The 26164-nt window shown below is 38.5% G+C and overlaps 1 protein-coding gene across 1 annotated transcript in view; it reads left to right on the top strand.

The window, feature by feature from the left end:
- The window catches only part of FAXC (failed axon connections homolog, metaxin like GST domain containing), a 63801-nt gene extending 43708 nt beyond the window's left edge, over positions 1 to 20093 (top strand). Inside the window, exons 5-6 of the mRNA XM_040426830.1 lie at positions 2238 to 2354; positions 19747 to 20093. Coding sequence (XP_040282764.1) covers positions 2238 to 2354; positions 19747 to 20036 — 407 coding nt within the window. The 3' untranslated portion in view covers positions 20037 to 20093. The remainder of the gene's footprint in view (positions 1 to 2237; positions 2355 to 19746) is intronic.
- The last annotated feature ends 6071 nt before the right edge of the window (positions 20094 to 26164 follow it).

The following is a 26164-nucleotide window of genomic DNA, read 5'->3' as shown; positions in this document are numbered from 1 at the left end:
ATTAGTGTCTGGAACTGCTGCCCTATATATACCCATTCCAATTATTAAAACAAGTTAAAGGTGAATACCTCATGGTTGGTGGTATACGGCGTGCGTTCCACAAAACACTGCAAAAATTTGTGTGATGTGTGATTTCACGCTGGAGGTAACTGGGAGTCGATTGCTGTGTGTCGGACCTTATGCTCCTGTAATAGCCCATAAAGCCCCTGTAATTGCCCATACGGCGCAGGTAGATTAGCGTTAGGACCCGTGCCACTATGAGAGACCTTGACAAGGTGCGCGGGCTCCGGTATGTTCTCAGTGCTGTGTAATAGCAATTTAATTTCATCTTTCATTGAGATGAGCAGTGTTTAAGTGAATATTAAATCCACATATTCAGGTGACTTACAGTGTTTGTCCTTGAGTTTGCAGTTCAAGTTATTCTGGCCCGTTTCCCAGGAACAAGCATGTCTGTTAAATATTAAAGTATACGCATCAACAATGCATCGTAGAGAAAACTTTTTTCAAGGTTAATGGATATCACACAATTCTTTTAACACTAAACCCAGAAATGAATGCTAAAAATCCAAGAGATATAGTTGTCTCACCGTTTTTCAGTGAAAAAACCTTATCATAAATTAGGTGCATCCTCCGGGAGTCTGTGCACCTAAACCGAAATCTACCACAGCTCAGAGCTGCGATAGATTTCTGGATTCATGTGCACCAGAAAACTGGTGTAAATGAAGATAAATTTGTCTTTATAAATAGTACCAGTGTCACCATAGTCCCCCTTATGAACTGTACCAGTGCCACCATGGCCCCCCTCATGAAACTTTGCGCTGTCTACCCTTTTGTAGTGCCTATGTGTGCCACCATAGCCTCACCTTACAAACTGTGCCTGCTGCTTATAGTTAGTGTGGATACATAGTGGCCCCTGGCCCCGGGGCCCAACTCATTAACCTTTTACTTGAAAGAAATGTCAGTGCACAGTGCACACTGCTGCTGACTTGCTGTGTGCACTGTGTCTTGCTGGAGCCTGGAGGATGATCACGTTTGTCAGGTCAGTTCACAGCATGGCCAGCCAGCAGCAGCGGTCCTGTGGTATGGCCAGCTAGGCGCACCGCAAGGCTAGCCAATCAGCAGCGAGCTCTGCTACCGCTGGGTCAGCACTGCTAAATGCTGATTAGCAAATCAACAAGCGCCCAGCAGACAGAGAGCACTAGGTGGGCACGCTGACTGCGGGGTGGGACATGGACTGTATAAGGGGGAAGGGAGACCGCCCGGGCCCGGCCCTCCTCCCCATCCAAGCACAGAGGAAGCAGGGAGTCAGTAGGAAAGGCCCAAGCCTCACACAGGGGCTCAGATTGTAGTGTAATTAGAGTCTTGATAAAGCACACAAGGTATTCGGCCGAGCATTGCGATGTTCGGCTGAGCATGCTCGCTCAACACTAGTATTTACTTATTTCAACTAATAATTATTACAATTTTTCTCAGGTTTAGCTGTTAACCAGAAAAAAGCAAAATAACCCCCTTACTTCACTGTAGGAGATTTGTTCCTGACCCTACACAGCATTCAAATATTTTTTCAGGATCATTTAAATGTTTTTTTAAATGTTGTTATTCTATCTGCCATTACTTTTTGTGATAGGGCTTTCTAGAGCTTGGCCATACTTACTTACTTATTATAAAAACCCTTTTCTAGATCAATTACTATCATGCACTAATGTGTTAATGTACAAGATAATTAAAAATCTCAGACAAGCCTTGAAGTAGCCTAAAACAATAAATCTTGGTATACTTGCCCATTTCTTCATTTCTGTTCTCTGTGAGGCTGGTCTGGTCCTATTTACATACTACAGCGGTGATGTGCCTCTGCAGCCAATCACTATCCATTGAGGACAATGATTGTCTGCAGCAGTCAAATGCCGTGCACCTGCATGTCACTGTGACATGCACTGATGTGCAGGTGCACATGATGTTACAGCTGCAGCCAATCACTGTAGTTAGTATTAGAATCCTAAGGACAGTGATTGGCTGTGGCAGTCATGTACCAGCATGTCACCGCTGTGGTTTGTAAACAGGCAGTGGCAGGTGGACCAGGCTAGCGCCGCAGAGAGCGAAGCTGGAGAATGGGGTGAGTATAACATGATTTTTAATTTTACGCTATTGCAGGGCTTGTCCAAGATTTTTTATGGTCTTGGACATCCCCTTTAAATGACAAATTCTCAATCATTAAAGCAATCTTTTATTTTCTGTAGGTGATAAAAAGTACCTTATGGGACCAAAGTTTTCAACCTTAGATGCTACTGTTTTTGGACATTTGGCTCAGGCAATGTGGACCTTGCCAGGAACAAGACCAGAGAGGCTGATCAAAGGTAGTACAAGTTCATTGGAGTATAAACCAGCTGATTTGTTGTGTTCTGTGACTAGATACTCATCTAGGTCACGTGTAGCCATTACCTTCCATATACATATAGACCTGTGGCTTATTCACATCTGTGCTTGAGGTTCCATTTGAGGTCTCTGTCACAGATTCTGCCAAAAAGACTGGACAAGAAAGTCCTGCATGCTGGACTACTTTGTCTGGTAAAAAAAAAATAAGTTCCTCAACAGAAACTGAACGGACTCTATTGTAGGCAGTGGAGTCTGTATCGAGCACTTCCATATTTCCACTGTCCTGGTCCTCTAACGGAAAAATATAGCAGAGATGTGAACTCACCCTAACTCTCACACCTAGACTGAATTTTTTAGATTTTTATAGGAACCATGGAAATGTGTCTCTGCAAATTTGAAAAACTGTCTGATGTCTATTATTCTACCTTTTTACATATAGTGAATAGAACATAGCATCAATACTGTACATTGACTATGGTAAACCGCTCCTGATGCGATTTACATTTTGTTATGCTGCACTGCCATCTAGTGTCCAATAGTAAAGGTACAATTTTAACTAATGGTCACTTATACACTATTACCATGGCAGATTAGAAAATACATGAAACAGCTGTTATGCTTATTAACCCCTTAAGGATGCAGCCTATTGTGGATCAGGACACAGCAATATGTTTTGTTTTCACATCTCCTTTTCCAGAGCCGTAACTTTTTTGAAATTTTTCTATAGATATAACAAGATTTTTTTTTACTTATTTTTTTTCATGGCAAGATTTTTTTTTACTTATTTTTTTTCATGGCAAAACTGTATTTTTTAAACAATTTGTTTTGTGTTGCTGAATTCAAAGACCCAAACGTTTTAGATTTCTATCATTGGAGCTGTGTGAGGGCTCGTATTTTGCAGGAAAGGTAGGCAGTTTTTATTGATGCCATTTGTGCTACATACTGTACAACTTTTTGATCACTTTTATTGCATTTTTTGTCAAGTGAGATAAACAAAACAATTATGGCTTTTTTTTTAAACTATGTTCAGCATTTGGGACAAGGAATGTGTTCATTTTATTGTATGCGTCATTATGGATGTGGGGATACTAATTATGTTTTTGTTTTTGACGAAAAAGTAATCGTTTCATTTTCCAAAAGTTTTTTTTTTTTTACCTGAACCTGCAATATGTCTATCTATCTTTCTTTCTAATTATCTATCTAATTATCTATCGATCTTTCTAATTTATGCCTGACTATCTATCTACCGTGTTTCCCCGAAAATAAGACATCCCCCGAAAATAAGAAGTACCTCTAGTTTTGCCTATCGCTGTAATATAAGGCATCCCCCCGAAAATAAGGCCTCCCCGATAATAAAGCATCCCCCGAAAATAAGGCCTCCCAGATGATAAAGCATCCGCCGAACATACCGTAATGCCTCCCCGATTATAAAGCATCGGCCGGACATAATGCCTCCCCGATTATAAAGCAAGCCACCCCAGAATGTAAGGAGCTCACTGATTGGCCGCAGCCGCCGCCAGGACAAGCTGCCGCCTTCTTCCGCCCTCTGCTCGCTGTGCCCTGATGGAGTCTCACAACTTGGCTGGCACGGACACACAGGGGACGGGGTGACAGGTAGGGGGGGGGAATATCTGATGGAAGGTGGGGGATGTCTGGTGAAGATGGGGGGGGAGACTAAAAACGGTAATTAAAATGACACAGGGTGATCAGGGTGGGGGGGATCATTTAAAATGACACAGGGGGATCAGAGGGGGGAATCAAAATGACACAGGAGGATCAGAAGGGGGTACTAAAATGCTATAGTAATCCCCCCCCCCCTCTGATTTCCTTTTTTTTTGTTCAACAATAAATGTGTACCGTATTTTTCTTCATGGAAAAATAAGACATCCCCTGAAAATAAGACCTAGCGCATCTTTTGGAGCAAAAATTAATATAAGACACTGTCTTATTTTCGGGGAAACAGGGTATCTATCTCATATCTATCTATCTATCTATCTATCTATTATCTATCTATCTCTGTATCTATCTACCTACTATCTATCTATATATCTATCCATCTACAGGGAGTGCAGAATTATTAGGCAAATGAGTATTTTGACCACATCATCCTCTTTATGCATGTTGTCTTACTCCAAGCTGTATAGGCTCGAAAGCCTACTACCAATTAAGCATATTAGGGCTCTTTCACACCTGCGTTCTTGTCTTCCGGCATAGAGTTCCGTCGTCGGGGCTCTATGCCGGGAGAATCCTGATCAGGATTATCCCCATGCATTCTGAATGGAGTGAAATCCGTTCAGGATCCATCAGGATGTCTTCAGTTCCGGAACGGAACGTTTTTTGGCCGGAGAAAATACCGCAGCATGCTGCGCTTTTTGCTCCGGCCAAAAATCCGGAACACTTGCCGCAATGCCGGATCCGGAATTAATGCCCATTGAAAGGCATTGATCCGGATCCGGCCTTAAGCTAAACGTTGTTTCGGCGCATTGCCGGAGCCGACATTTAGCTTTTTCTGAATGGTTACCATGGCTGCCGGGACGCTAAAGTCCTGGCAGCCATGGTAAAGTGTAGCGGGGAGCGGGGGAGCAGCATACTTACCGTCCGTGCGGCTCCTGGGGCGCTCCAGAGTGACATCAGGGCACCCCAAGCGCATGGATCATGTGATCGCATGGATCACGTCATCCATGCGCATGGGGCGCTCTGACGTCATTCTGGAGCGCCCCGGGAGCCGCACGGACTGTAAGTATACCGCTCCCCCGCTCCTACTATGGCAACCAGGACTTTAATAGCGTCCTAGGTGCCATAGTAACACTGAAAGCATTTTGAAGACGGTTCCGTCTTCAAATGCTTTCAGTACACTTGCGTTTTTCCGGATCCGGAGTGTAATTCCGGCAAGTGGAGTACATGCCGGATCCGGACAACGCAAGTGTGAAAGAGCCCTTAGGTGATGTGCATCTCTGTAATGAGAAGGGGTGTGGTCTAATGACATTAACACCCTATATCAGGTGTGCATAATTATTAGGCAACTTCATTTCCTTTGGCAAAATGGGTCAAAAGAAGGACTTGACAGGCTCAGAAAAGTCAAAAATAGTGAGATATCTTGCAGAGGGATGCAGCACTCTTAAAATTGCAAAGCTTCTGAAGCGTGATCATCGAACAATCAAGTGTTTCATTCAAAATAGTCAACAGGGTCGCAAGAAGCGTGTGGAAAAACCAAGGCGCAAAATAACTGCCCATGAACTGAGAAAAGTCAAGCGTGCAGCTGCCAAGATGCCACTTGCCACCAGTTTGGCCATATTTCAGAGCTGCAACATCACTGGAGTGCCCAAAAGCACAAGGTGTGCAATACTCAGAGACATGGCCAAGGTAAGAAAGGCTGAAAGACGACCACCACTGAACAAGACACACAAGCTGAAACGTCAAGACTGGGCCAAGAAATATCTCAAGACTGATTTTTCTAAGGTTTTATGGACTGATGAAATGAGAGTGAGTCTTGATGGGCCAGATGGATGGGCCCGTGGCTGGATTGGTAAAGGGCAGAGAGCTCCAGTCCGACTCAGACGCCAGCAAGGTGGAGGTGGAGTACTGGTTTGGGCTGGTATCATCAAAGATGAGCTTGTGGGGCCTTTTCGGGTTGAGGATGGAGTCAAGCTCAACTCCCAGTCCTACTGCCAGTTTCTGGAAGACACCTTCTTGAAGCAGTGGTACAGGAAGAAGTCTGCATCCTTCAAGAAAAACATGATTTTCATGCAGGACAATGCTCCATCACACGCGTCCAAGTACTCCACAGCGTGGCTGGCAAGAAAGGGTATAAAAGAAGAAAATCTAATGACATGGCCTCCTTGTTCACCTGATCTGAACCCCATTGAGAACCTGTGGTCCATCATCAAATGTGAGATTTACAAGGAGGGAAAACAGTACACCTCTCTGAACAGTGTCTGGGAGGCTGTGGTTGCTGCTGCACGCAATGTTGATGGTGAACAGATCAAAACACTGACAGAATCCATGGATGGCAGGCTTTTGAGTGTCCTTGCAAAGAAAGGTGGCTATATTGGTCACTGATTTGTTTTTGTTTTGTTTTTGAATGTCAGAAATGTATATTTGTGAATGTTGAGATGTTATATTGGTTTCACTGGTAAAAATAAATAATTGAAATGGGTATATATTTGTTTTTTGTTAAGTTGCCTAATAATTATGCACAGTAATAGTCACCTGCACACACAGATATCCCCCTAAAATAGCTAAAACTAAAAACAAACTAAAAACTACTTCCAAAAATATTCAGCTTTGATATTAATGAGTTTTTTGGGTTCATTGAGAACATGGTTGTTGTTCAATAATAAAATTAATCCTCAAAAATACAACTTGCCTAATAATTCTGCACTCCCTGTATTATCTATCTATCTATCTATCTATCTATCTATCTATCTATCTATCTGTCTATCTCCTATATATCTATCTATCTATCTATCTATCTATCTATCTATCTATCTATCTATATCTCTCTCTAATATCTATCTCCTATCTATCTATCTATCTATCTATCTCATATCTATCTATCTATCTATCTATCTATCTATCTATCATCATCAGCTTGCATTTAATACACTCTGAATTTCTTGTTGTAAACATCTCTGAAATAAGCAGCCATCCAATGTACAACTATTTGTAGTTTGATTTTTGCAAGGCTATGGACACCTTTGCACTAAATAATTTTTATTGATCATTTGCTTACTAAATGCAAAATTTTGCGCCTTTCTAAATAGCATTAAAAACCTGTCCTACTATTTTCCTTCTTCAGTGTGTGTATGTCCTTCACCTACCTGCTGGTCCTGCAGAATCTGATAAATCCACCAGACTGCTCCTGTTTCTGATGGCCCTCTCTGTGCTTTTCCCTCTTTTCTCTTGCTGTTGGCTAGCAATAGGATAGGGGGAGGAGGTTGTACATGGCAGATGTGTGGGGAGAGGAGTTAAAGGGTCCAAGGAGGAGAGCCCACATAGGGTGTACAATAGATAGAGTGGAAAGTACACAGAAGGCAGTTTGCAGGGGGAAGACAGCAGCATCATGGACACATAGATCCAGCATGTATTAGCGGAAGTCCACATCAGAAAAGTCTTAAATTAGGAGTTGGTTGTAAACTGTAAATCAGGGGGTCTGAAAATGAATCAATGAATGAATACTACAGACTAAAACTTATTGCAATATTTTTTTTTTACTTAAAGGGATTTCCACTTTTTTACTATTGGTGACCTATCCTCAGGATAGGTCATCAATATCAGATTGCTTGAAGAGAAGGCAGTGCTCATATGAGCGCTGCCTTCTCTGCTCTGTTTACCTGCTTGCCGCAACAATTGCAGTGCTGAGCAGTGTAATTACAAGTATGGCATCCCCACTCACTTCAATGGGACAGCTCTGTCTGTTCAAGTGAATATTACAGAGTCGTCTCATAGAAGTGAATGTGGACACTATACTTGTACCTGCTTACCACTGCAATTGCTGCGAGCAGGTAAACAAAGCAGAGAAGTCAGTGCTTGTAAGAGCGCTGCCGTCTCTTCAAGCAGCTGAACGTGTGGGGCGTTTGACACCTGACAATCTGATATTGATGACCTATCCTGAGCATAGGTTTAAAACTGCAACCTGAAGTCTGCTTCGGTACTCAGGTATCAGTCGGTACCAAAGCCAACTTCAGATTGCTGTTTTAAAATGGTTTTCAATTAAACCTACAACAACCCACAATTGCAACACATCAATCCTCAGAAAGAAACATAAAGTAAACACCAAAAACGAGGATACTGTTTATAAAAAAAAAAAAACTTTTATTGAATTACATCAAAGAATAAATAACACTTGTAGTCAAAAGGGATGGGATATAGAGAAGCGAGCCTCTGAAAAATGGGCTCAACAATGCGGAGAATCGCATTGGAGGAGGATTGCACCTTGAGCAGCCACAGTTACCAAAATAATGACGAGTCAGGTGACAATGAAATTAATACTGGATAACAGTAATAATAACATATCACATCAGACATATAACATAATTATCCAAAAAATCCTTACAACCTCCTCAGTCTAGGACTCAGGTTGAATGTCAGACTTCGGCATTATATAATTGTGTAATTAATGGACAAAGCCTATAATCATGATGACTGCTTGACACTGAATAGTTCCGTCAGTCAAGACATCAACTGAGTCTCATATTACATACCCATATTGCTGCTGCTCGCTGTGACAATGGATCCCCAAATGCCTCAACCTCGACACGTGTTTCGCCACGTAGGCTTCGTCAGGAGGTACAAAGGTTAAAATGGTTTTCAAGTTGAACAAAGTCCAAAGTTCTTCACCGAAGTCTGGCGATACTTTGGACTTCGAATTTCACCTCAGCGCAGCCCATACATTTGAATGCTGTACGGAGACGGGTCTTCATACATCATTCAAACAAAGTTATAAACTAGAGAAAAAAGTGGTAGGGCACACCAATATCAGGTACCACACGGATAATAGATAATGTAATGTATTATTTTATTATATTATTGGTGATATACTTTTAACAACCATTCATAAAATATCAGAAAAATATCATAAAAATTCCATAAAATTTCATGTAAAATATTTAAAAAACTAGTACATATAAGAATTATTATAATATATAGCTGCAATAGTACATACAACAATATAACTCCTATACTTTATGCTGATAATTCAACTATATGTATGCCAAAGTGCGTTTGAAGAGGTGATTGATATCTTTCCAAGTGGGTTAAATAACCCTTTCAATGCTGCTGTATAAGAGAAGAGTTTATCTGTTTAGATAGAGTCTTTTAAATAGTCACAAATTTGCAACTGTTGCGACTCAACAGTCGCAATCTGTATTAGAATGTTACACTGTTGCTGGATTTAGTAATGAAGTGCCGAAGCTGTTTGTACTCACAATTTCTGCTGTAGTGATGTCGGCTATTACTGCGTCACAGGTGGCGTCCCACGTGTGATAAGCAGTGGTTATACAAATACCAGCGTGTACAGATAATGCGGCTTTTAGGATCTTCGGTGTATTGCCGGGCTGTATTGGAGATGAATCAATTATTCAGCAAAGGTGGACGATGTCACAAGGCTGGCTCTCCAAACAGGCAAATATCCGGCTTGTCTCCGCTTATTCACAAAGAAAAATCACCGATCCTTTACTTCTCATTCTTTTCCTTTGGGCTCTTTAAATCCTCCGGTGCTGTACTCTATTCCATGGGACAGTTACCAAACGCGTTTCGGAGTTGGCTACGACTCCTTCATCAGTGGCTAAAATCTCCATGGAAATGACCAACTTTTATACACCTCAATCATGTGTGAATTAAATTAATCAGCTTGAGAACGGAAGTGACATACCGTCCCTCTCTGATCCAATTTGTGGATATATACCTTACTAATTCAGTATAAAATCAATAAAAATGAATTAAATATATGCGGTTTAAGTATATCATTAACAAAATTCACATATGTCCATATAAACATGTATCCGCATAAGCATAAATGCACATAGATACAGCTCTAGCGATTTGCTCTGTGTTTTCTATTTCACCTATAATCATAATTATAACTATACTTATATTCTATTCACCGTTTATAATCTGCATGTTCCGGTCTGTTCCATACTATTTTTCTATACTGATAAAAATACAGACCAATAAATGCAAATAATGTCGCAAAAAACCGCATCATGTTTGTGCAGTCCTAATACTATACTCTATGTATTGCGGTTTCAATGCGTTTTTAGTTTTAATTCCATATTATTTCAATCTCAATCATTATCAAGTCTATCTGGACAGTTCAATTTCATTAAAACACTTAAATATAGAACCAATATATAAACCTAATATGTTAAAAATATAATAAATAATAAACATGATAAATAAAAATATTTTTATTTTAATTTATATATAAAAATAAAATAGTTAATAACCATGTATATCACCATAATAGGACTCATAAATATTTAATTTTATTTCCATTTTTTAAAAAAAAATTTTATTAAAAAATTCTAGTTTTAATTGAGGAGCTTCAACAAGTGGATATTAGAGGGGGGAGTCCACCACCAGGGGAAGACTCGGAGATATAAAGTACTCACGAGTCTCTCCCTGGTCGGGGCACCCCCCCCCCCCAAAACACATCTATAGAAATCCATATATTTCAATTTCAGCATTTAGTCCTGCTGGTAATAGGGTATTAAAATCAAAGATATATCTTGATTCAACCCTAGACATTTTCTTGATGTGATCTCCACCCCTCCAATCTGTTTCTATTTTTTCCAAGGCTGAAAAAACCAATCCACTAGGGTCTTGGTTGTGTATAAGTTTAAAGTGATTAGACAAAGTATGTTTTATATAGCCTTTCTTTATATTAGAAATATGTTCTGCTACGCGGACTTTCAATTGTCTCTTAGTTCTTCCCACATATTGTTTTTTGCAAGGACATTGTATAACATAGATAACGCTATTGGTGTTACATGTAAGAAAATCCTTAATTATATGTTGGTGCCCATTTGTTGTAGATGTCACTGCTAATGTTTTTTTAGGAAATCTAGTGTTTTTGCACCCCATACATTTTCCACAACGAAAAAAGCCTGTAGTATTTGTCCATTTCTGTATAGATGAATCCGTTTTATTTTTATTAATTTTTGGAATGGTTGGTGCTACCATAAGTGCTAAATTAGGGGCTTTGGTAAAAATAACTTGTGGAAAATCAGGAATTAATTGGCCTATTATTTTATCTTTATTCAGAAAATGCCAATGTTTATTTAAAATATACCTCACTTTTTTATGTTGAGTATTAAACGGGACAATTATTCTTATATTTTCATCTTTCTGTACTTTTATTTTTGTATCAAAGAAAGATTGCCGGTCCAATTCTCTCACTTTATTTAGTGCTGTATCCAAAACCTCTGTTGGATATAATTTCTCCAAAAATTGATTCTTCATATCTACAGCTTCCTTTTCAAAGACTTCTATTTTTGAACAGTTTCTCCTAATTCTTCTAAATTGTCCTGTAGGTACATTTAAAAGCCATTGTGGCAGATGACAGCTATTATATAAAATATAGCTATTCTTAGATGTTGGTTTCCGAAATGTGTTACAAATCAACCTGGACTCCTCTATTTTAATTTCTAAATCTAGGAATTCCACCATTTCTTGACTGGTCTTTCCTGCAAACCGTAGATTATAGTCATTTTTATTTATTTCCTCCAAAAATCTATCTAATGATTTCTGGTCATTTTTCCATATAAACAGGACGTCATCGATATACCTTTTCCAGAGCACCAGGTCTGTCCCCAGCTTGGGATCAATAACTTCTCGTTCCCAGTTGGCCATAAATAAATTGGCATAGCTGGGGGCAAACCTGGTGCCCATTGCAGTACCGCATATCTGCAGATATATGTTGGAATCAAACCAGAAATAGTTATGGTCCAAAATATATTGGGTAGCTGTCTGCAGATATTCAATCTGTTCTATGGGTACCTGACTATTTTGTTGTAATTGCTGCCCCATAGCTATTATTCCTTGTTTATGATTTATTACAGTATATAAAGACTGCACGTCCAATGTTCCTATAATCCACCCAGGTTCATATTGTATCTTCTCAACCATATCTATTACTGACGTGGTATCCCTTATATATGATTTAATGGTTTTAACTACTGGCTGCAATAATTTATCTATATAATGTGACAGATTGGCTGTCAATGAACCAATACCAGAGATTATTGGCCGCCCTGGTGGATTTACTGGATCCTTATGCAGTTTGGGGATGCAGTAAAAAACTGGCAGTCTGCATTGGCTATTAGTGATATAATGAAATTCTTGTTGGGATAAAATGCCTGTTTTCTGACCTTGTTCACATAATGTTATTAATTGTTTGTGAAATTCTACAGTGGGGTCAGTACGTAACTGCTTATACGTTATTGTATCCGACAACTGTCTTATGCATTCTTGGTTATATTTTTCTTTATCCCATACCACAATTGCTCCCCCTTTATCTGCCGGGCGTATTATTATTTGTTGGTCCTTTTGTAACTGTTTAATTGCCTGTATTTCGGCTTTTGATAAATTATTGTCTCTACTTTGATTTATCTTTATTCTCCTAATGTCAAATTCTACAGCCTGTCTAAAGGCCATCATTTCCTCACCAATTTCTTGGCGTGGGTATTTAGCTGATTTGCTTTTCACATCTGTATGTATATATTTTCGGCTTTCTACTAAAGGGCCTCCATTTACTATAGGATTTTTGATGAAATATTTCTTTAAACATAATTTTCTAATATACTTTTCTATACCAATCATTGTATCAAACTTGTTTAATTGATTTGATGGTGCAAACTTAAGGCCTTTATTCAACAATTTTATCTGTGAGGGAGTGAGGGGAGTTGTGCTCAAATTTACAATGGCATTTGTATCTTCTAATTGTAATGGTGATTGTGATTGTGATTTCTTCTTTCTAGATCCTCTACGTAGTGCCCTTTTTCGTGTCTTTGTGATTTGTGTTGGTGTCTTTGAGTGTTCTGGTGCTCCTCGTAACGTGCTACTGGTCGGGATTTGTGTTGTTGGTGTGTTTTGTGATAGTGGTAATCCGGATTGGTATCCCTGTGCCTCAAATTGTACCGATGTGTTGGTGATTCCATTTGTATGTGATGTGACTGTGGTGACCGTCTCGGTGTTTTTTGCCGTGATCTTACTTTGTGATGGGGTGGAGTTTGATCTAAAAAATGGTTCTCCGTAAATATTTCATATCTGTTGGAGGTTGGTATATTATATTCAGCTTGTTCTATATTATGTATTATATCTCTCTCTGTGGGTGGTTTTGTATGTTGACTATTGATTCTATTTTGTATATGTTTTTTCGGATCTTTTCTTGCATTTTTAGCATTAAAAATTTTTTTACTTTTTTTAGAGATTATATCATATTCCACTTTATCTATATTTTTACAAATTCTTTCTTGCCAAGATTTATATTCCTCATTTTTAGGTAAATTTGTCATAATCACTTTTAATTCTTCAATCTGGACTGTTAGTTGCTCCAAAATTTGAGATCTCCTCTTTATCACCATTTCCATTAAAACAATGGATTGTGTGTATAGGAAATCATCCCACTCTTTTTCAAAGTCAATATTGAGCAAATCATGTGCTGGGGTTTTGGATAACAACAGTCCAGTTGGTATTATTCCTTGTACAATATATTGTCTGAGAGCTCTAATTTCCCAGCGTTGTCTTAACTGTTTTTGCAGTAGGGTTTCTAATTCCCTAAATGTATCTGCTACAGATTTTTCATTAGATGAATTTATATGTCCTTCATCATCTTTATCAAACGTGAAGGCTTCCACCTTCAAACGTTTGTTCTCCATGTGGCTCCAAATATCCATTCTTTAAATAACAGGGAGCTCACTCTCAATGGGTGGTAGTAAATAATCAAGAGTGAATAGGTAGAGAGGGCTCACCTGTATATTCAAGAGCGGAACAGGGTGCTCCTATCAAGAGGATTCACCCAATCCTCTAAAAAGGTAAATCAGAGAAAAAAGTGGTAGGGCACACCAATATCAGGTACCACACGGATAATAGATAATGTAATGTATTATTTTATTATATTATTGGTGATATACTTTTAACAACCATTCATAAAATATCAGAAAAATATCATAAAAATTCCATAAAATTTCATGTAAAATATTTAAAAAACTAGTACATATAAGAATTATTATAATATATAGCTGCAATAGTACATACAACAATATAACTTATCTTAATAATTCATATATATTATAATAATTCTTATATGTACTAGTTTTTTAAATATTTTACATGAAATTTTATGGAATTTTTATGATATTTTTCTGATATTTTATGAATGGTTGTTAAAAGTATATCACCAATAATATAATAAAATAATACATTACATTATCTATTATCCGTGTGGTACCTGATATTGGTGTGCCCTACCACTTTTTTCTCTGATTTACCTTTTTAGAGGATTGGGTGAATCCTCTTGATAGGAGCACCCTGTTCCGCTCTTGAATATACAGGTGAGCCCTCTCTACCTATTCACTCTTGATTATTTACTACCACCCATTGAGAGTGAGCTCCCTGTTATTTAAAGAATGGATATTTGGAGCCACATGGAGAACAAACGTTTGAAGGTGGAAGCCTTCACGTTTGATAAAGATGATGAAGGACATATAAATTCATCTAATGAAAAATCTGTAGCAGATACATTTAGGGAATTAGAAACCCTACTGCAAAAACAGTTAAGACAACGCTGGGAAATTAGAGCTCTCAGACAATATATTGTACAAGGAATAATACCAACTGGACTGTTGTTATCCAAAACCCCAGCACATGATTTGCTCAATATTGACTTTGAAAAAGAGTGGGATGATTTCCTATACACACAATCCATTGTTTTAATGGAAATGGTGATAAAGAGGAGATCTCAAATTTTGGAGCAACTAACAGTCCAGATTGAAGAATTAAAAGTGATTATGACAAATTTACCTAAAAATGAGGAATATAAATCTTGGCAAGAAAGAATTTGTAAAAATATAGATAAAGTGGAATATGATATAATCTCTAAAAAAAGTAAAAAAATTTTTAATGCTAAAAATGCAAGAAAAGATCCGAAAAAACATATACAAAATAGAATCAATAGTCAACATACAAAACCACCCACAGAGAGAGATATAATACATAATATAGAACAAGCTGAATATAATATACCAACCTCCAACAGATATGAAATATTTACGGAGAACCATTTTTTAGATCAAACTCCACCCCATCACAAAGTAAGATCACGGCAAAAAACACCGAGACGGTCACCACAGTCACATCACATACAAATGGAATCACCAACACATCGGTACAATTTGAGGCACAGGGATACCAATCCGGATTACCACTATCACAAAACACACCAACAACACAAATCCCGACCAGTAGCACGTTACGAGGAGCACCAGAACACTCAAAGACACCAACACAAATCACAAAGACACGAAAAAGGGCACTACGTAGAGGATCTAGAAAGAAGAAATCACAATCACAATCACCATTACAATTAGAAGATACAAATGCCATTGTAAATTTGAGCACAACTCCCCTCACTCCCTCACAGATAAAATTGTTGAATAAAGGCCTTAAGTTTGCACCATCAAATCAATTAAACAAGTTTGATACAATGATTGGTATAGAAAAGTATATTAGAAAATTATGTTTAAAGAAATATTTCATCAAAAATCCTATAGTAAATGGAGGCCCTTTAGTAGAAAGCCGAAAATATATACATACAGATGTGAAAAGCAAATCAGCTAAATACCCACGCCAAGAAATTGGTGAGGAAATGATGGCCTTTAGACAGGCTGTAGAATTTGACATTAGGAGAATAAAGATAAATCAAAGTAGAGACAATAATTTATCAAAAGCCGAAATACAGGCAATTAAACAGTTACAAAAGGACCAACAAATAATAATACGCCCGGCAGATAAAGGGGGAGCAATTGTGGTATGGGATAAAGAAAAATATAACCAAGAATGCATAAGACAGTTGTCGGATACAATAACGTATAAGCAGTTACGTACTGACCCCACTGTAGAATTTCACAAACAATTAATAACATTATGTGAACAAGGTCAGAAAACAGGCATTTTATCCCAACAAGAATTTCATTATATCACTAATAGCCAATGCAGACTGCCAGTTTTTTACTGCATCCCCAAACTGCATAAGGATCCAGTAAATCCACCAGGGCGGCCAATAATCTCTGGTATTGGTTCATTGACAGCCAATCTGTCACATTATATAGATAAATTATTGCAGCCAGTAGTTAAAACCATTAAATCATATATAAGGGATACCACGTCAGTAATAGATATGGTTGAGAAGATACAATATGAACCTGGGTGGATTATAGGAACATTGGACGTGCAGTCTTTATATACTGTAATAAATCATAAACAAGGAATAATAGCTATGGGGCAGCAATTACAACAAAATAGTCAGGTACCCATAGAACAGATTGAATATCTGCAGACAGCTACCCAATATATTTTGGACCATAACTATTTCTGGTTTGATTCTAACATATATCTGCAGATATGCGGTACTGCAATGGGCACCAGGTTTGCCCCCAGCTATGCCAATTTATTTATGGCCAACTGGGAACGAGAAGTTATTGATCCCAAGCTGGGGACAGACCTGGTGCTCTGGAAAAGGTATATCGATGACGTCCTGTTTATATGGAAAAATGACCAGAAATCATTAGATAGATTTTTGGAGGAAATAAATAAAAATGACTATAATCTACGGTTTGCAGGAAAGACCAGTCAAGAAATGGTGGAATTCCTAGATTTAGAAATTAAAATAGAGGAGTCCAGGTTGATTTGTAACACATTTCGGAAACCAACATCTAAGAATAGCTATATTTTATATAATAGCTGTCATCTGCCACAATGGCTTTTAAATGTACCTACAGGACAATTTAGAAGAATTAGGAGAAACTGTTCAAAAATAGAAGTCTTTGAAAAGGAAGCTGTAGATATGAAGAATCAATTTTTGGAGAAATTATATCCAACAGAGGTTTTGGATACAGCACTAAATAAAGTGAGAGAATTGGACCGGCAATCTTTCTTTGATACAAAAATAAAAGTACAGAAAGATGAAAATATAAGAATAATTGTCCCGTTTAATACTCAACATAAAAAAGTGAGGTATATTTTAAATAAACATTGGCATTTTCTGAATAAAGATAAAATAATAGGCCAATTAATTCCTGATTTTCCACAAGTTATTTTTACCAAAGCCCCTAATTTAGCACTTATGGTAGCACCAACCATTCCAAAAATTAATAAAAATAAAACGGATTCATCTATACAGAAATGGACAAATACTACAGGCTTTTTTCGTTGTGGAAAATGTATGGGGTGCAAAAACACTAGATTTCCTAAAAAAACATTAGCAGTGACATCTACAACAAATGGGCACCAACATATAATTAAGGATTTTCTTACATGTAACACCAATAGCGTTATCTATGTTATACAATGTCCTTGCAAAAAACAATATGTGGGAAGAACTAAGAGACAATTGAAAGTCCGCGTAGCAGAACATATTTCTAATATAAAGAAAGGCTATATAAAACATACTTTGTCTAATCACTTTAAACTTATACACAACCAAGACCCTAGTGGATTGGTTTTTTCAGCCTTGGAAAAAATAGAAACAGATTGGAGGGGTGGAGATCACATCAAGAAAATGTCTAGGGTTGAATCAAGATATATCTTTGATTTTAATACCCTATTACCAGCAGGACTAAATGCTGAAATTGAAATATATGGATTTCTATAGATGTGTTTTGGGGGGGGGGGGGTGCCCCGACCAGGGAGAGACTCGTGAGTACTTTATATCTCCGAGTCTTCCCCTGGTGGTGGACTCCCCCCTCTAATATCCACTTGTTGAAGCTCCTCAATTAAAACTAGAATTTTTTAATAAAATTTTTTTTAAAAAAATGGAAATAAAATTAAATATTTATGAGTCCTATTATGGTGATATACATGGTTATTAACTATTTTATTTTTATATATAAATTAAAATAAAAATATTTTTATTTATCATGTTTATTATTTATTATATTTTTAACATATTAGGTTTATATATTGGTTCTATATTTAAGTGTTTTAATGAAATTGAACTGTCCAGATAGACTTGATAATGATTGAGATTGAAATAATATGGAATTAAAACTAAAAACGCATTGAAACCGCAATACATAGAGTATAGTATTAGGACTGCACAAACATGATGCGGTTTTTTGCGACATTATTTGCATTTATTGGTCTGTATTTTTATCAGTATAGAAAAATAGTATGGAACAGACCGGAACATGCAGATTATAAACGGTGAATAGAATATAAGTATAGTTATAATTATGATTATAGGTGAAATAGAAAACACAGAGCAAATCGCTAGAGCTGTATCTATGTGCATTTATGCTTATGCGGATACATGTTTATATGGACATATGTGAATTTTGTTAATGATATACTTAAACCGCATATATTTAATTCATTTTTATTGATTTTATACTGAATTAGTAAGGTATATATCCACAAATTGGATCAGAGAGGGACGGTATGTCACTTCCGTTCTCAAGCTGATTAATTTAATTCACACATGATTGAGGTGTATAAAAGTTGGTCATTTCCATGGAGATTTTAGCCACTGATGAAGGAGTCGTAGCCAACTCCGAAACGCGTTTGGTAACTGTCCCATGGAATAGAGTACAGCACCGGAGGATTTAAAGAGCCCAAAGGAAAAGAATGAGAAGTAAAGGATCGGTGATTTTTCTTTGTGAATAAGCGGAGACAAGCCGGATATTTGCCTGTTTGGAGAGCCAGCCTTGTGACATCGTCCACCTTTGCTGAATAATTGATTCATCTCCAATACAGCCCGGCAATACACCGAAGATCCTAAAAGCCGCATTATCTGTACACGCTGGTATTTGTATAACCACTGCTTATCACACGTGGGACGCCACCTGTGACGCAGTAATAGCCGACATCACTACAGCAGAAATTGTGAGTACAAACAGCTTCGGCACTTCATTACTAAATCCAGCAACAGTGTAACATTCTAATACAGATTGCGACTGTTGAGTCGCAACAGTTGCAAATTTGTGACTATTTAAAAGACTCTATCTAAACAGATAAACTCTTCTCTTATACAGCAGCATTGAAAGGGTTATTTAACCCACTTGGAAAGATATCAATCACCTCTTCAAACGCACTTTGGCATACATATAGTTGAATTATCAGCATAAAGTATAGGAGTTATATTGTTGTATGTACTATTGCAGCTATATATTATAATAATTCTTATATGTACTAGTTTTTTAAATATTTTACATGAAATTTTATGGAATTTTTATAATATTTTTCTGATATTTTATGAATGGTTGTTAAAAGTATATCACCAATAATATAATAAAATAATACATTACATTATCTATTATCCGTGTGGTACCTGATATTGGTGTGCCCTACCACTTTTTTCTCTGATTTACCTTTTTAGAGGATTGGGTGAATCCTCTTGAAAGGAGCACCCTGTTCCGCTCTTGAATATACAGGTGAGCCCTCTCTACCTATTCACTCAAAGTTATAAACTAAACGACTTTTGATCTATGAGTCGAAGCCGGCTTTGCTAAACCCTAGTAACCACTCTCATATTAAAAAATGTTTCCTTGTCAAAAGTGGCTCTAGACTTTAAATAACATGTTTGGAGGGTCATGGGTTTAAGTCCGTTGTAGGTAAACCACTTTTTACACACCCTTATGGCGTTATTCTCTTTTGCAGGGGAACTTATCAATCTTGCCATGTACTGTGAAAGAATAAGAAGGAAATTCTGGCCAGAGTGGCACGATGACAATGACAACTCACTATATGAAACCGATGACAGCGGTGAAGACAGCAAGACACATACTCCCCTGCAAGACTTCAGCTTTTATTCAAGGACAGGGACTTTTGATGACGAAGGGACAGAAAACAGCATTTCTCAAACGCCAGATACTGATTTTACAGGACATTCCTTGTTTGACTCAGACTTGGAAATGGATGAATTTACAGATCATGAGCAGTGCAAGTGAAGAACACGGCCTCTCTTTTCTGAGAGCTACTTGGTCTAGCCCTGTCCTAACATTATAGTAACAGTACAGGTTTTGCACACATCATTGGTTTATAAAAGCCTTATATCTGTCAGAACAATGCAACCAGAACATCCAACATCCAGTCTGCTTTTGTTGAACACGCACAGGTTGCTGAGATGTTTAGCATTTGAATCTTACATTATGTTACTTGTCACAAAATGAAAGTGATTTTCAATTTTTGCCTTCAATACTTGACCACAACTATTCCAAATGGCTCGCTACCATCGGTGCAGGCATTCAAGTGGTTAATCAACTTAGTAAACTTTTTTAGCTGAAGTGTCTATAGCGCGGTAGCCAAAAATGTTAAGCGATACAAAGTCCAATGAATGTGAGTGCTTTCAGTATGGTGATCCTTAGTAAATGACTAGTCTGCACTTTTGTTGCTATTGCTGGGAAGACATGTTATAGTTGAAATAGGTACCTTAAATCCAAGTGTGGGTTTTATGCACATTAATATCAATGTCTCAAGTCGTTGTAATATTTATAACAAAATGTTAAGAGACTTGTTATGTCTACATGCTTCAGAGAAGAGTCATGAAAGACCAGATGTACCCACTGCAGATGTTTGAGGGCTTTGGCACCACAGAGGTCCACCTGGTAAGTGGTAGTTTGCAAACCTACACTCTGTTCTATGCACCCCACCCCCTATAAAATAAATAGTGCTGTTAGGTGTGGCAAGTATAGGTGCATTGTGACTATGAAGTGTAAAAGGGAGATTAATCAAAACCGGCATTTTCAGCATTGGTCTTGATATCCCCTGTGCCATCGGTGGGTGCTCCTAATTTATGATGAGGCGCATGTATCATAAATTAGGTGTATCCTCCAGCAGTCCATGCTCCTAGAATTAAATCTATGCTAGCTCAAATCTGGCGTAGATTTCAGTCATCATTTGGGACAGTAAACTGGTGAAAATAATGATAAATGTACCGTGGCTGGTGGCTCTGCCCTGCCTATCCCTGTTTTTAGAAAATGACAAATGTGGTGTAGAAACACCATTTGCACCTAGATTTAGGCGCTTTGGCATTTAAAAAGTCATAAACCTGCGGTTTGTGACCTTTTTACGCTGGAAAGGATGTGTAGGGGGATGATAAAACCTCCCCTAAATTCCTGTTGCTTTAGAACTGCCGCTTTGAAGAAGAATACACTATTGCAGTTTCCCCAAGAGTCTAAAGATTTCAGGATTTCTTAGATATATGTGACACATTTGTGCATCAATGCTTTGAATATCTTTGTGTGGGGTGCTCTCTGAAATGTGTTCCACAGTGTGAATGCATGAGTAAATCAGGCCCCATAAAAAGTTAAGATTTATACTTTACCACATCGTAAACCAGTAGGCAAAGGATTGCAGACCACATTAAGAGCTGCCTGTGTATTTTAGATGTTTTTGCCCTGAATTGATTACAGTGCATTTGGAAAGTCTTCTGATCCTTTCACTTTTTTCACATTTTGTTATGTTGAGGCCTTGTGAAAAAAAAATAAAGATTTCCCCCATTAATCTGCAATCAATACCCCATAATGAGAAAGTGAAAAGAAAATTGTAGTAATGTTTGCAAATTTATTTAAAAGAAAAAACTAAAACTTTGAACATAAGTATTCAGACCCTTTTCTATGACACTTGAAATTTAGCTCTGGGGGCCTTGATTGTAGTACACCTGTAAAATTCAGTTGATTGGGCATGATTTGGAAAGACATACCCCCTCTCTATATACGGTCTCACAGCTGACAATGCATGTCAGAGCAAAAACCAAGCCTCGAAGAGGAAAGAACTGCCTATAGAGCTCAGAGACAGAATTGTGTGGAGACACAGATATGGAGAAGGGTACACAAAATTTCTGTTGAACAGAAAGTTCCCAAGAGCACAGGGGCCTTCTTTATTCTTAAATTGAAGAAGTTTGGAACAACCAGGACTTTTCCTCAAGCTGACTGCCCCAACAAACTAAGTACAGGGAGAAGGGCCTTGGTAAGAGAGGTGACCGAGAACCCAATGGTTAGTCTGGCTGAACTCCAAAGATCCTGTGTGCAGATGGGAAAAACTTCCAGAAGGTCAACCATCACTGCGGCATTCCACCAATCTGTGCTTTATGGCAGAGTGGCCAGAAAGAAGCCTCTCTTCAGTAAAAGACGAATGAAAGCCCCTAAAGGACTCTCAGACTGTGAAAAAACAAGATTCGCTGGTCTGATGAAACAAAGATTGAACTTTTTGGCCTCAGTTCTAAGCGTCATGTTTTAAGGAAACCAGGCACACCCATTACAATTCCTACAATGAAGTTTGGTGGGGGTATTTTTAGCGGCTGGGACAGAAAGACTGTTCATTCTTAATGAAAACGATCCAGTGTGCTCTGAACCTCAGACTGGGTCAAAGGTTCATCTTCCAACAAGACAATGACCCTAAGCACACAACCAAGACAACACATGAGAGGCTTAGGGAAAACTCTGAGAATGTCCTTGAGTGGCCCAGCCAGAACCCTGACTTGGACCTAGTTGATCATGTATGGAGAGACTTGAAAAAGGCTGCCCACCGACGGTCCCCATCCAAACTGACAGAGCTTGAAAGGATCTGCAGAGAAGAATGGCAGAAAATCCACAAATCCGGGTGTGGCATCATACCCAAGAAAGACTGCCAAAGGTGCTTCAGTCGTGAGTAAAAGGTCTGAATACTTATATCAATGCAATATTTTAGTTTTTCCTTTTCAATAAATTAGCAGATTTCTAACATTTTCATTTTCACTTTGTCATTATGGGTATTGAGTGCAGAATGATGGAGGAAAAACTTGGAACCTGTGAAAGGGCCTTTCTCCTTCTTTTTAGCTCCTGACTCAGCATCATGCGGTGCTGAGTTCAAGGATTTCCCATTCGTAGGATTAAGGGGCACATTTATAATTGAGGAAAAACTTGTAACTTTTTTTTGTTTTAGCACAAGGCCGCAACATAACGAAATGTGGAAAAATGAAAAAGTTAAAGGGTCTGATGACTTTACACTGTATGTCTTCTTTGTAGTGATCATATTTGTCAATGCTTGGTAAGAGGAGTCCTCTCTCCTTTTCCCCTGTAACGCTAATTTCTTCACCAACACAAAAAAATACCATCTTGGTCACAACAATTTCCAATCAAATCCAGTCACATTTGTGTAAACTAGGGCAACATATGGGGAAAACACTGATTTTCTGTTGTAGCTTAGCATTTGCCATTGCATAAGGGCCCTATTACACCTACAGATTCTGCAGGCAACTGTTGGAAGGGGAAGCGTTCCTTCCCAGCAAACGCCTGCTTGCTAGTGGAGGAGACCACTGCTATTACATGCATCGATCTCCTCCTTAGTATAGGGAGAAGTGATCACTTATGCCATCGCTTGTCCCCAACACAGCACGATCTGCCGCCGGCAAACGATTATTTTTAAACCTCCAATTACCGCTCTTTCATCGGGTAAATGGCGGCAGTATTACACTGCCATCATCGCTGACAAGTATTCAGTTAGCAATGATCTTATTGATTATATGTAGGTGTAATAAGATCTTTAGGAGAGACGCACAATATGGTGTTTTTTAGCATTGATCAGTCTAGCCTACTACAGGATTGGCAGTGTGTTGTCACATATGCGTATCATGTAATCAGAAGGGAAACTTTATATTTGGGGGTTATTCTTATATACAACTCATTATGCAATGGAAATGAAATTGATAGATTATTTTTTATTTTATTTACAGAGGATTATTATGCCTGTGTCACTTTGTTGGCTTAAAGAAAATGGATAGTCCTATATGAATAAAATATTTATTATTGTTATTAATTATTGATAATTTTTTCCCCACTATCAGGCTAGGGTACCTTGGGTCCATCAGAGAAAATCATCCCGAGGGCCCATCATCATCTATACAGAATATGTGCACATACACTGTTCATAGTTTTAATACTCTTGTTATCATTGGACAAGTCGGACATATCGTCAATAAGGTCTAATAGATTATTTGTATCTCATAAGAAATTGACCCTAGTGACAAGTGGTTGGCTCCAAAGCCATGGGAGAACATCTTCTGTTCGATCTTTGGAGGCATCTTCTGTTCGACCTTTGGAGGCCATTACCTTAGATTTTTTGCCTCATTAAGGGGTCTATCCAAGTTCTTTCTTTTCTTAAAATGCAGGAAAATAATAATAATAAAGTTACAACAAATTACCTGCAGAATGTTACCTACAGAAAAGCTCTCTGGATGTTTGTCTCCAGAGCTCCTATACTTGTACAGGAACACTGCGCTGAACACTGCACACCCGACAGAACAGGGGTCGGAGGACCCCTAATATAGAGATAGACACAAGACATCTCGGAATTCTATACAATTAGCCTGATCGCTCACCGCAGCTGTGCTTGGCCCGCTACACCACTTAGCTTACAAATTCCAAAATTCAAAACAATGGCCAGCTATTAATATAACAATTTAATACTTAATATGCACATGTGCAATATCACCATAAATAAAAATATAAAAGCATGAAAATGGCTATACCATATATATTAATACTTAGTGACAGTCCTCCTCTCTTTGCATGTGCGGAGCGCTCACACTGTTAATAAGAGAATAGTTCCGTAGCAATTTGATATCCAAAGTCGCTTTCCCGGATGGGGTATAGATAGATTTGTATTCCCTCAAGCTGGATAATATTGTTTTAGATTACTTCATATTCCTGCAATAGAGATATTCTCCCCACTTGCAGTCACGTACTTCACATATACAGATCGCTGTATCCTCAAGCGCCTGGGCAATCGATACACATTAAGTATTATATAGTTGCTTACCAGTCTGATGTTACAGGTCCAATGTGTATAAAGATGTTGTTACACATACCCTACATACGTGCTGGAGCTGTGCAGCTACTGAAGTCCATGTTCGTGTTCTGACGGGATTCAAACTCACAGCCTTCTACATTACAGCCCATAATCTTAAGCACTACACAATAGAGCTGCATGGCCAGTTACAAAAAAAAATTAAATATGAAACTTCTTTTGTATGGCAGAAGTCTCTATATAAATTTCTTTTTTTTGTAACTGGCCATGCAGCTCTAAAGTGTAGTGGTTAAGATTCTTGGCTGTAATGTAGAAGGTTGTGAGTTCGAATCCTGCCAGAAACGTTTCAGAGATAGAGGCACTGACTCCATATATGGACATAGCTATATATGGAGTCAGAGCAGGGACTCCTAAGCCAAACTAGAGTTCCGATACCCTCCCCTCTTCAGAGCAGAGGGTGCCTGGTTTAATGCTCGGGTTCTCCCATTGACTTCCATTGTGCTTGGGTGCTCTGTAGAGCAGCCATTAGCAGGCCACACGGGGACACGCCTCCCTAGTATAGCGGGTGACGCCAGGGAGGCTCACCCCCATTGCGGCCTGTTATTGCCTTCCCCCAATTGACAGATGTTTTGATCTGTGCAACGGGGAGATGTAGCGGCGGCCGTGTGGGGATCAGGAGCTATGTGGGTGTCGGGGAGCAGGGTAAGTATGATCTTTATGAGGAAACTGGGCATTGGGGGGCATGTTTTACACATTGGATAACCTTTAACTATGTAACTTGAGGCCCCCATTGTCAGCCAAACCAAACGAGAATGGCTGGTTCAGTTGACAGTTTAATATGTTTGGGGAGCTCCCAACTCTAGCCCGACAGATGAAGTCAGGGGTTAGAAGGATCGAGCGAAATGAATATTTTTGCCTGATCCTTCTGTTATGCCAGTAGATAAGCCACTGCCAGAGGTATCTGGCAGCTGCTTTCTCTCCTGTCCACATTTAATGCTGCCTTACATTTTGAACATGTATGCATATGGTGTTGCTGGGAGGAAGTCAGGAGAGATAGCTCATGGCTGAACTATCATTCAGCCAACAGCTATTGAATGTCTATGGCCGCTCTTGGTGTCATCGGTGTTTTGAATAACTTTGTATTCCTTTGAATTCCCAAGCAACTAAAAGTCTGCTGGGAATGTACTGAATGTACTGATGCCTGAGAACATACATCCCTAAAGTGCAGGGCACTTGTGCCAGCGCCATCTGTATTGCTCTCAGTGCACGGACTCACTCCAGCTAGTGTGGT

Source organism: Bufo bufo, chromosome 4, assembly GCF_905171765.1.
Source record: "Bufo bufo chromosome 4, aBufBuf1.1, whole genome shotgun sequence".
In the NCBI taxonomy this organism is placed as follows: Eukaryota; Metazoa; Chordata; class Amphibia; order Anura; family Bufonidae; genus Bufo; species Bufo bufo.
The sequence above is the reverse complement of the archived record's forward strand: the minus strand, read 5'-3'. Positions and strand labels throughout refer to the sequence as shown.